The sequence below is a fragment of the Typopeltis vanoorti genome, chromosome 6 (genome assembly GCF_054136105.1).
Source record: "Typopeltis vanoorti isolate ZY-2024b chromosome 6, IOZ_Tvanoo_1.0, whole genome shotgun sequence".
Lineage (NCBI taxonomy): Eukaryota > Metazoa > Arthropoda > Arachnida > Uropygi > Thelyphonidae > Typopeltis > Typopeltis vanoorti.
In genome coordinates, this window is record NC_143554.1 from 40,932,921 (window position 1) to 40,945,214 (window position 12,294).

The 12,294-nt window shown below is 34.9% G+C and overlaps 1 protein-coding gene across 6 annotated transcripts in view; it reads right to left on the bottom strand.

Annotated features, from left to right (window-relative positions):
• The window catches only part of Tti1 (Telo2 interacting protein 1), a 729,405-nt gene that overhangs the window by 325,232 nt on the left and 391,879 nt on the right, over positions 1-12,294 (bottom strand). For all 6 annotated transcript variants that reach the window (XM_090394772.1, XM_090394775.1, XM_090394771.1 and 3 more), the window contains one exon: positions 767-956. In XM_090394772.1, coding sequence (XP_090250898.1) covers positions 767-956 — 190 coding nt within the window. The remainder of the gene's footprint in view (positions 1-766; positions 957-12,294) is intronic.

The following is a 12,294-nucleotide window of genomic DNA, read 5'->3' on the forward strand; positions in this document are numbered from 1 at the left end:
ACCAAAACAGTGTTTGTCTCATGTCTCTTAAGAAAGACTTCTATGAGAAATAAACCATATTACCATACTTTATTTCTCATTATTCTTGATACTATTCAGACTTCCAGACAATTAAACTTGCTGTTTAATTAGTTTTCTTTGTTCTCTATTCATTCCATTAAATTTTAGTATGAGTGTAAATCAGCACATAAGCCTAAACTTATGTTTTCTCATGCAAAAAATTGCAATCCAATTCCATCATCAACAGACTGCAAATCAGTAGATTGGCTTATACCTCTAGCCTTTATCGGCACAAAAACATCACACCCTAAATTCTCCTCCTGCAATGATACTTGAGAAAACAACAATATGTTCAAAATACTTTCACATTCTATTAATGCTTTTGTCAATGTTTAGTACGATTTTATATAAGAAATTTAATATAAAAGTAAGAATTATTAATTACACAATTTTGTACCATTCTTCTTCATCAGTAAGTAAATTAAACACAAAAAGAAATCACATTCTTGTTTACATTCTTATTTCAACCAAGTGTGAGCAAATAAAAACTTGTGTTTGTTCATGTTATTTATTTTAGATATTGTATAACAGTGATCTTTTTAATGAACATGATTTTGATTAAAACAGTTTACTGAAGACGCATGTTAACACATTGTCTATTTTCTCAAATATTATCCCAATGAATGTCCAAACATATAACAGAAAAATAATGCCATTATACTTGTTTAAAAAGTTGCACTAGTTTTCTCTTTTAAATAATACTAACCTGTGAATATTTAGCAATGCCTTCTAATAATAAACATGACTGGAGTACATGGCCTTTTAGTTTTTGAGTCAACTGGTGTTCATTATGTATTTTTTTGGAATTTATGGTAAAGAGATTTCCATTAGTTTCAAGAGATGTAATGATTTCAACATCCCACAATTCTCTGGACAGGTACTCTTCAAGGAGGACACTAATGAAAAATATATAAATGCTAATGCATTATAATAATAAGAATCAAAAGTGATTTTATACATAACAGATACACGTATTAGGTTAAACTAGGACGAAATTGTATTCAGAGCTGCATGCAATAAGGATTATCAAATATGAAAAAAGCAAAGGGCATCAAAATATGAAATAATTAAAATACACTGATTGCTTCCACTTTCTCACTTGATAATCATCATCATCATCAAATTCCTGCCATGTACCCTCAAGGGGTGTACAGGATATCACAGTACTACATGAAAAAATTACATCATTACTAACTTCCTATCTACAATTTTCCTCCAAATCAGTCTGTTACTTGTCAAGACTCCAACATTATCAGATCTTATATTTCTATCGTCTAAGGCACTTTGTACTGTATCAATCCACCTATATCTTGGTCTTCCTCTGGGTCGTTTTCCTGCCAACCTGGGAGAGAACACTTGTTTTGCTAATCTTTCCTCTCCCATTCTATTTAAGTGACCATACCACCTGAGATTAGCTCTGCTAATGCATTCCTGGATGCAGACAATGTCAAGTTCTTTCCTAATATCCTCATTTTTAATATGATATTGCCATTGATGCCATCTGTTCAGGCCTCTAATCTTTCTCAGGACTCTCATATCTGCGATCTCTAGTCTTTGGTCAAGTGTTTTACTTCTGACCCAGCTCTCAGATCCATAAGTTAAAACTGGTTTGAACACTGTCTTGTATACAGCTAATTTAGTGTTCCGACTAATTTCTCTCTTATTCCATATGAATTTATTCAATTGACTTCCCACCATACCAGCTTTGCTGATTCTGTTGTCTATTTCTATATTTAATTTACCATCTTCCGTAAAAATCGTGCCTAAGTAGCTGAAATGTTTTACTTGTTCCACAGGTTCTCCATTCACAACACAGTTGACATTTTCAACGATTCTGCCTATTTTCATTGTCTTTGTCTTTTTATTACTGACCTTCATACCATATCTATTACAACAGCTATTCAATTTAGTCAGAGAATCTTGCAGACTTGTAGCGGATTTATTTAGAAGTATAACATCATCCGCATAAAGCAAAGAGCTGACATTAACATCTCCAATTTTGATATCAGGTTTAATACCACTTTCCTTCATAATGTCATCCATATAGATAATGAATAACAGAGGGGATAATGTACATCCTTGTCTCACACCAGATTTAACATTAAACCATCTTCCTGTACTTCCTTCAATTCTAACTGCAGACTTACAACTCAAATAAAGACTAAGTATTGCTTGATATAATGCCCCATTGACACCATATAACTGCAGCGTATTGAATAGCTTCTCTCTTGGCACCTTGTCATATGCCTTTTCCAAATCAACAAAGTTTAAATACAGATCTTTGTTATATTCCCATGCTTTCTCGACTATTTGTCATAAAGTGAAGATCTGATCCTGACAGCCTCTGTTTGGCCTGAATCCAGCTTGTTCTTCACCAAGCTTTTCTTCCACAATTCTTCTCAACCGTTTCTCAAGTATACTTGCATAGATCTTGCCAGGAACACTCAGTAGGGAAATACCTCTGTAATTCTCACATTCAGTTTTATTTCCCTTTTTATATATGAGTACTATGAGAGCTCTACTCCAATCATCGGGAATTCGTCCCTCTGTCCAGGCATTCTGAACTATGCAGTGCAGCCACTGTAAGACTTTTATACCACCATACTTCAGCATTTCTGGTCGAATATCATCTACTCCTGCTGCCTTTCCACATTTCAAGCCTTTGATGGCTTTTTCTACTTCAAGTATGGATATGTATTCCTGACTGCATGCCTGGTCAGTGTTTTTTATCACTGTGCTGTCATCACTGCTTGTTTCATTTAGCAGTTTTTCAAAGTAATTACTCCATACTTCAGGATATCTTTTTCTCCTGTTTTCATGTCACCTTTATCATCTCTAACTCCTTTCACAGCACTCTTTCCTCCATTCCTAAGCTTCTTCAACAACCTCCAGAATATTTTGCCACCCTCTTGATATTTATTTTCTATATTCTTGCCAAAGTCCTCCCATGACTTTTGTTTAGCTAGTTTTACACACTGTTTAGCTTTCTTACATTTGTCTCTGTATTCTGTAAGAGTAAAAGCTGACTTATTTGCCAGGAACAGTGAAGGAAAAGAAGAAACTTTCTTCTTTTCCTTCACTGCCTCTTTAACTTCCTGTGTCCACCAGGGAGTTCTGATTTTTTTATCCTTGCACACAACCTCACCAAATGCCTCTCTGGCAGAATCAACCAATGTTTTCTTCAGAGTTTGCCACTGAATCTCCAAGGTTTGATTCCTGTTCTCAAACTCTTTCATTTTCTTTTCAATAATCTTTCTGTATTTTAGTCTACAGTTCGCATCTGAGAGCTGCTCAACTTTTCTTTGCTTTAAAATTTTCTTACATGTTATTCTTTTCAATATGAAATTCAATTTTATCCTGCTCAAGACTAAATAGTGATCACTTCCAATTTCAAATCCTCTGTACACTCTCGTGTCCAGCACCAGGGAGAAAACATCACTATCAACAATAACATAGTCAATGAGACTTTTCTTATTCCTAGCCTCTTCTCTCCATGTGAATTTGTGCACATTTTTATGTTGAAACATGGTGTTAGTAATAACCAGTCCATGTCCTGAGCAGAAATCCAACAGATATTTGCCATTATTATTAGCTTTGCTCTTTTCTCTAAATTTTCCCAAAATATTTTTGTATGTCTCACAATCATTTCCTACTTTGCTATTTAGATCCCCAACAAGGACCAACTTTTCCTTTTTCATTGTGTCAGTTGCTTTTTCTAAAGCCTCAAAAAATTCCTCCACTTCTACCTTAGTAGAACCTTCTGTGGGACCATACGCACAAATAAGTTTCATTGTCCAGTTCCCCATTCTCATATTTGCCCACATTACTCTACTTGAGACTGACTGCCATTCAAGAAGATTAGCGTCGTATTTTGTGTTGAATATTATGGCTACTCCTTCTTTTCCTTGATTGTCATTGCCTGAATATAACATTTTGTATTTATTGCTCAGAAAGATCTCACCAGTTTTTTTTTTTTTTGTTTCAGTCACCCCTATTATGTCGATCTGGTACTTATCTAATTCCTCAGCTAGCTCCATTTCTTTGCCATTCAGGCTTCTTACGTTGATAGTACCGATCTTTAACTCTGGTGATGTTGAGTTGGGGTTTGTTTTCATATTTGTTCGAGTAGCTGACTTTTTGCTGTTCGCCCTGGTTCCCGGCGAAAACAACGGGGGCCTTGTTTAACTGGGCGATGCCCCAGTCGGCATGAAATTTTGTCATGTTATACCATCATTTTTTTATTTTGGTTTAACCAATAAGAATACAATTTGGTCGGCTAAATCCCAAATTGCCAGCCCATCCTCGTTCGTTCAGTATCAAAGTAGATACCCAACAGGGTGCACCACGAGAAGGTGAGGATTGGACATTAGGTTAGAAGCCCTAGTCGGTTCTCCGCATTCCTTTAAAGGCTATGTGGCGGTCTCCTCTCAGTTATACAGCTTTGACCCTTAAGCACCCCTCACTTGATAAATACATTTCAAATTTATATTTCAAATCAAATGCTATCATGGAAAGACTGCAAAGTAGCACATTTATCAAATCAAGCTGGAGGAATGTCACATCTTCTTTCCTAGTATACTATGGATATTACTCCAAAGTGGGTATAAGATTCGACATGTTGAGATTTTTTGGAGTCAAAGAATAAGTTGTTACTGAAAATATTTAGCAATAATTGATTCACATTTTTTGCACTATTCTTGTTAGGGACATTTGGCTAACAGAGTGGTTTTAAGAGCTTTTATTTTTTATACTATACTATACTGTATATTGTATTGTATTGCATGTCATGATATGCATAGCAATGGTGGGTGAATTCAACATTCATGATTATGATGATCACTGAAGTGTGTGTGAAATGTATTTTGCTTCGTAGAATAAAAAAGTTGTGAAAAAAGAATGAAACTAGTTAGCATCATCATCAATACAAGTATTACGGAGGTGAGCTGAGATGGAGAGCTATGATAGTGAATGAGTTAGTACCCAGGTTGTGAAGGAGGAATAATACAGTTTGTGGATGGGTGGAGTGAGTTTAATGGAAGGGAAGATTTATTATATGGGCAATCAGTCTGCATTTCAATGGATTCACTGTTAGGTACTATGAGAAAGTATTGTTCAGTGAGAACATGGATGTGATGTGTAGGGGAAAATAAAACATTTGGGGAGGAGGAGGAATGTAGATGAGTGGATCCAGGCAACCTAGAGGTAAGTGACTGGGAGAGTGATCACATGCAGTTTAATATAACTCTCTAGTTTCTTAACTTTAGTACGATAATCAACACTAGGTAAAAAGAATGCAGAGGGCAGTTCATTTGAAGCTATCTTGAGTGAGATAGAGACTAACAGGATATAAGATAGAATATAGATGGCATGCATTGACAAATTAGCATTATAAGTGGTGGTCAAGTAATTATTCAGGATGGACGGAGGGGAATTTCAACTATAGAGACATAATCTGGAAGGAGGAATGGTCACAGGGAGGGTAGGAAATGGAAGTTATACAACAGCTAAGAAATAATTAGAAAGATCATGTAATGGAAGAGATGTTAGGTTTGAGAATGCTGGATGTGGTCACAGTATCAGAAAACTTAACAATAATAAATCTAGCCAGGGTGCCACCATTTGGGGAAAGTGATCCTGTGATCTCACCTGGGAGATTATGAGACATGCAAAAGTTCCTGTTAAGAGAGAAAATATATGTTGAATTTTAAAGCTGGTGATTATGACAAGCTGAGGAGTCAGCTTGCAGTGCCATGGCATAAGAATGTGGAGGAGAGAGAGAGATAGATAGTGTCAGGGAATGTTTGAAGAAAGCAGTATCAGACTGTATACTGAAAGTCAGAAGGTAAATCAAGTAGGAGTTAACTGAATGAATATAATTATAAAGTAGATGTTGTAGAATAAAAAAGAGTGGTGGAAGCAGTAGAAAGAAAATGATGATCAGTATGCCCATGACCATTTCAAAGTACACACAAGAAGGGTGAAGCTAATTAATTAGGAGACTAGGTTGATGAGGCCAAAAGATATCCAAAGGAGTTTTTCAATATATGGCAGGTTAATGGAAGAATGGCTATGGAAGGATGACTTTAATAAGTATTGAATAGCAGGGAGGTAACAGAAAAAAACCAAATATTTGAGTTAAAAAGTGATCGTTTTAAAAGAATGTATCATCCACATGGGTTATACTGCAATGTCATATCTGATAGAAGAATAGAGGCTGATGAAATTGAGTTGCTTAGGGTATTTCAGAATCCTTATTACAAAAACAGCAATGGGATTACATGTCATATCCACCCATGCATTTATGAGAACATACAAGGGAATTAGTACCTCAACTGACCAAGCTGTTTAATTCAATCCTTGGTTCTGGGAATGTGGCAGTGTAGTGCAGAGAGGGGCTAAATAATTCCACTACATACCACCACAGAAATAGCAAATTACAGGATAATTTGCTAATAAGTATCTAAGGTCAATTCAATATCTCAAGTTGGTCATCATCATCAAATTACTGACATGTACCCCTCAAGGGGAGTAAAGGATATGAGAGTACTGCATGAAAAATTTACATTATTACAAACTTCCTGTCTACAATTTTTCTCCACACCAATCTGTTACCTGTAAAGACTCCAACATTTTACCGTATCAATCCACCTATATCTTGGTCTTTTTCTTGCCAACCTGGAAGAGAACACTTGTTTTTGCTCATTTTTCCTCTCCCATTCTGTTTAAGTGACCATACCATCTGAGATTAGCTCTGCTAACACATTCCTGAATGCTAACAGTATCAAGTTCTTTCCTAATATCCCCGTTTTTAATATGACATTGCCATTGATGACATCTGTTCATGACCTAATCCTTCTCAGGAATATGAATCAGGACTTATCATATCTGTGGTCTCTAGTTTTGGGTCAAATGTTTTACTTCTAACCCAGCTCTCAGATCCATAAGTTAAAATTGGTTTGAACACCGTCTTGTATACAACTAATTTAGTGTTTTGACTAATTTCTCTGTCTTTTTTAAATAACGAAACCTGTGGTGCGTTCATAATTAGAAGAAACACACGTATAAACCACAGTGAAAATTATTTAATTGTAAATATTTCATCCTAAGTATCTTAGGACGTCATCAGTACAGTATTTAAACAAAAATTAGGAATAACATACAGTTAGGGCGCATGATTACAATCATGAGATTCTATTGTAATCATGCGCCCTAACTGTATGTTATTCCTAATTTTTATTTAAATACTGTACTGATGACGTCCTAAGATACTTAGGATGAAATATTTACAATTAAATAATTTTCACTGTGGTTTATACGTGTGTTTCTTCTAATTCTCTGTCTTATTCCATATAAATTTATTCAGTTGACTTCCTAGCATACAAGCTTTGTTGATTCTGTTGTCTATTTCCATATTTAATTTACCTCCTTCACTAAAAATCGTGCCTAAGTAGCTGAAATGTTTTACTTGTTCCACAGGTTCCCCGTTCACAACACAGTTGACATTTTCAACAATTCTACCTATTTTCATTGTCTTTGTCTTTTTAATGCTGACCTTCATACCATATCTATTACAACAGTTATTCAATTTAGTCAGGGAATCTTGCAAACTTGTAGAGGATTTATTTAGAAGTATAACATCATCCGCATAAAGCAAAGAGCTGACATTAACATCCCCAATTCTGATATCATGTTTAATACCACTTTCCTTCATAATGTGATCCATATAGATAATGAATAACAGAGCGGATAATGTACATCCTTGTCTGACACCAGATTTAACATTAAACCATCTTTCTGTACTTCAATTCTAACTGTTGACTTACAACTCAAATACAGACTAAGTATTGATTGATATAATACCCACTGACACCATATAACTGTAGAGTATTGAATAGCGTCTGTCTTGGCACCATGTCATATGCCTTTTCCAGATCGACAAAACTTAAATATAGATCTTTGTTATATTCCCATGCTTTCTCAACTATTTGTAGTAAAGTGAAAATCTGATCCTGATAGCCTCTATATGGCCTGAATCCAGCTTGTTCTTCACAAAGCTTCTCTTGCACAATCCTTCTGAATATTTATCAAGTATACTTGCATAAATCTTACCAGAAACACTCAGTATAGAAATACCTCTGCAATTCTCACATTCAGTTTTATTTCCCTTTTTATATATGGGTACTATGACCTAATATCAAAATTGGAGATGTTAATGTCGGCTCTTTGCTTTATGCAGATGATGTTATACTTCTAAATAAATTTGCTACAAGTCTGCAAGATTCCCTGACTAATGGATACCAGGAGAAGATGGAATTATGGTAGATTTCTTAAAACTGGGAGGAAGCCATGTTATCAAACAGCTGACTAAAGTCTTCACAAAAATTATAAATAATAGAATAAAATCTAAACTAGAGGAAATGCAATCCTGTGAACAAGCTGGATTCAGAAAGAATTACAATACTTTGGACCATATTCACACATTAAGACAGCTCATTGAAAAATCAATTGAATACAATAAACTCTTATGTCTGGCCTATATAGACTATGAAAAAGCATTTGATTCAGTTAAAACATCTGCAACACTAAAAACACTTGAAATCCAGGGAACTGAGAAACCATATATTGAAACACTAAAACGTATTTACAATAATGCAACTTCTGTAATTAAATTATATAAAAACAGTGAAAAGTTCCCAATACAAAAAGGCATCCGGCAAGGTGACACCATATCTCCCAAATTATTTACAGCTGCACTAGAGGAAGTCTTTAGAAGCCTTGATTGGGAAACAAAAGGAATAATAAAAAAAAAAAACATAAATGGAGAAAGGCTGCATCATCTGAAATTTGCAGATGATATTATCCTAATAGCAGATAATCTTGAAGATCTGGAAGAAAGGCTAAATCAGCCAAATGAAGCCTCCAAAGAAATTGGATTAAAAATAAATAGAGAAAAAACAAAAATAATGATGAATAAATACATAAACCATAGAACTGTCAAAATTGAAAACCATGAAATAGAACAAGTTACTTCATATGTATATTTAGGCCAATTGTTATCTTGTTATCCTTTGAGGATTGCCATAGAAAAGAGATTGAACGAAGAATTCACCTTGGATGGATGGCTTATGGGAAAATGAGAGACATATTAAGAAGTAACATCCCTATAAGTCTAAAAAGGAAAGCTTTCGACCAGTGCATACTTCCTGTCCTAACATACGGAGGAGAAACATGGACTTTAACAGAAGCTCTAAACAAAAAGCTGAGAACAACACAACATCGCATGGAGAGAAGTAAGCGATAAATAATATTAAGAGATAGGAAGACAAATACCTGGATAAGATCTCAAACAGGTGTCATGGATATTGTAAAATACATTAAACAGGCTAAGTGGAGATGGTCAGATGCAGTGATGGACTAGAAAAACAACAGAGTGGAGACCAATGGATGGAGCAAGACAAAGAGGAAGACCAAGAAGAAGGTGGAGGGAAGAACTGGAACAAATTGCAGAGTGAGATGGATGGGAGAGGCAGAAAACCGAGTGGTCTGGAAAATCATGGGGGGAAACCTTCGTCCAACAGTGGAGAGAAGAAGAAGATGACCATGAGAGCTCTACTCCAATCATCTGAAATTCATGTCTCTGTCCAGGCGTTTCGAACTATGCAGCGAAGCCACTGCAAGACGTTTATACTTCCATACTTGAGCATTTCTGGTCGAATATCATCTACTCCAGCTGTTCTTTCCACATTTCAGGCTTTTGATAGCTTTTTCTACTTCAAATATGGATATGTATTCCTGATTGCATGCCTGGTCAGTGTTTTTTTACCACTGTGATGTCACTGATTGTTTCATTTAGCAACTTTTATACATCTGTATTTTTTTAAATTAGGCTGATTTCTGAGTGCCACTGCAGATCCCAAAAGCACTCTTTCCTTTTTAAATTTACTATGGTGGAGAACTGTGGCTGATCCTGCGAGTTGTATCCAATACATGGTTTGCAAGATTGACCATAGTCTGATTCATGTTCTTTGTCTTGAGAAGAAAGTGGTGAATTATAGTGACTATTCCAGCAGAAAACTGTTCATGAAAATACATCTTTTTCCTCTTCCTTTCCAGGCTTATAGGCCAAGTGGCCTGTTCTGGACTCAATTCCATCTTTTTAAGGGTCTTTCTCTGCATCGTGTACCTTTTGGGTGGTAATTTAGAATTTGTTTAGGTATTCTGCTTCTATTCATTCTCAGTACGTGTTCTTTCCATTTTTCTCTATAGCAAATAACTGTTTCATTTGAGAAGTTTGTAATTCCAGGTTTATTTCTGATTTTGCTGCTTTTCATTTTATCCATTATTGTGACTCTTTCAGTTCTGCACAGAAATTCTGTTTTGAATGATTCAATTCTTCTTTCATCTGCTTTTTTTATTGTCCATATCTCACTGCCATAAAGTAAGATAGGTTTAGCTACTGTATTATAGATTCTTATTTGTGTCTGTTTTTGTACATAATTGAGTTTGAAAATTTTATTTATAATGCCTGTTACTTTTAAAAAGTTTGATAGCTTTGGTTCTATATCAGCTTCATTTTCATATGACATCGTGCATCTTAAATATGTGAATGTATTAACTTGCTGTATTATTTTGTTATTTATTACTATTTTGCTTCTTATTGGATTAGCAACTCTGAAGGCCATGCCTTTTGTTTTGTCTGTTGACATATCCATACCATATGTTTTTTATCAGGTTATTCAGACTACATAATGATTTTTGTAGTTCATCTTCATTGTTTCCAAGAATTTAGTAAAAAGTAGAGTGGCTAATCTGTTGTTATGGTTTATTCTGAATCCTCCTTAATTAGTTATCATCCATTCTTTTATGATTTTATCAATGTATATATTAAATAATACCAGTGAGAGGGGGCATCCCTGATGTATGTACTCCTCTATTTATTGGTTTTCAGTTTGATGTTAAATTATTGTACTTCACAGAAGTCATTTTGCCTCTTTATAAGGCTTTGATAAGATCACACCTGGATTATTGTGCACAGATTTGGTCTCCCGGGTTCCAAGGGGATAAAGAAGCTGTGGAAAGGGTGCAAAGAAGAGTTATAAAGATTATATCTGGATTATGGGATTTTGATGATGATGAGGACAGATTGTGAGTATGTGGATTGCAGACTCTGGTTAACAGGAGAAAGAGGGGGTGATATGATAGAGGTCTATAAACTTTTGAATGGGTGTTATAGTATTTCAAATGATGAAATTTTTCGTTATATGGAAGGTGGAGAGAGAACACGGGGGCATCCATGGAAGTTAAGTTTGTTCCCAATCAAGAAAGGGGTAAAAGCTAGGTTTTTCTCCCAGAAAGCAGTAAGGGAGCGGAATAATTTACCCTTAGGGGTAGTGAGTGCATCTAGTGTGAATGAATTTAAAGGAAGGTATTATAGCTGGTTTGGGTGATTTATAGTCTCCTCTTGATGAGTCCTTGACTCCCTGGATGTCTCAGATAATAATATTAAATATGGCTCTAGAGAGCTGGTTTGGTATTTCATATTCATCCAGGATTTCCCATAGTTTTTTCATAATTTTATAAATACTTTGGTGTAATCTATAAAAGCTATGTGTTTCTATGTTCATTTCTCTGTGTTTTTAGATTAGTATTTTAACATAAATGCAGAGTCTGTACAACACTTACCTTTTCTGTATCCATTTTGTTCTTCTATTAATTTTGGGTCTACTATACGCTTAAGTTTATATGCTAAGATTTTTACATATACGTTATATACCTAAGTAGCTAACGTAAGCTACTTAGGTGATGCCTTTTGGAATTGCAGTTATTGTTTAATTAGCTTTATACATGTACTGAAGATGCCTGTGATACTCAGGCAAAAATTCTACTAATAAATAATATTTTACGTGAGTTAACTCCCTTATTATAATTTTAATTATTATGTCTACTCATGGTATTTCCTTACTGAAACATACAGTTAAGTTCTCCTATAGGTCCTATGTTTAGTTTATATGGTATATTGCTTGTGTTAAGATCGTCTATTACCAAGATGTGATCCCTAGGATTGGTCTTATTTAAAATGTTCTGCAGTTGTGCGTAAAAATTTTCTGAGTCCTCTTTTACTTCTTCAAGTGCGTAAGATCCAATTATTGTCATATAGCCTCAGTCTATTTTAATTCTCATTTCTATTATTCTATCACTCCAAAAGTTGTAAAGGATTATATTGTTTCTAAGAGA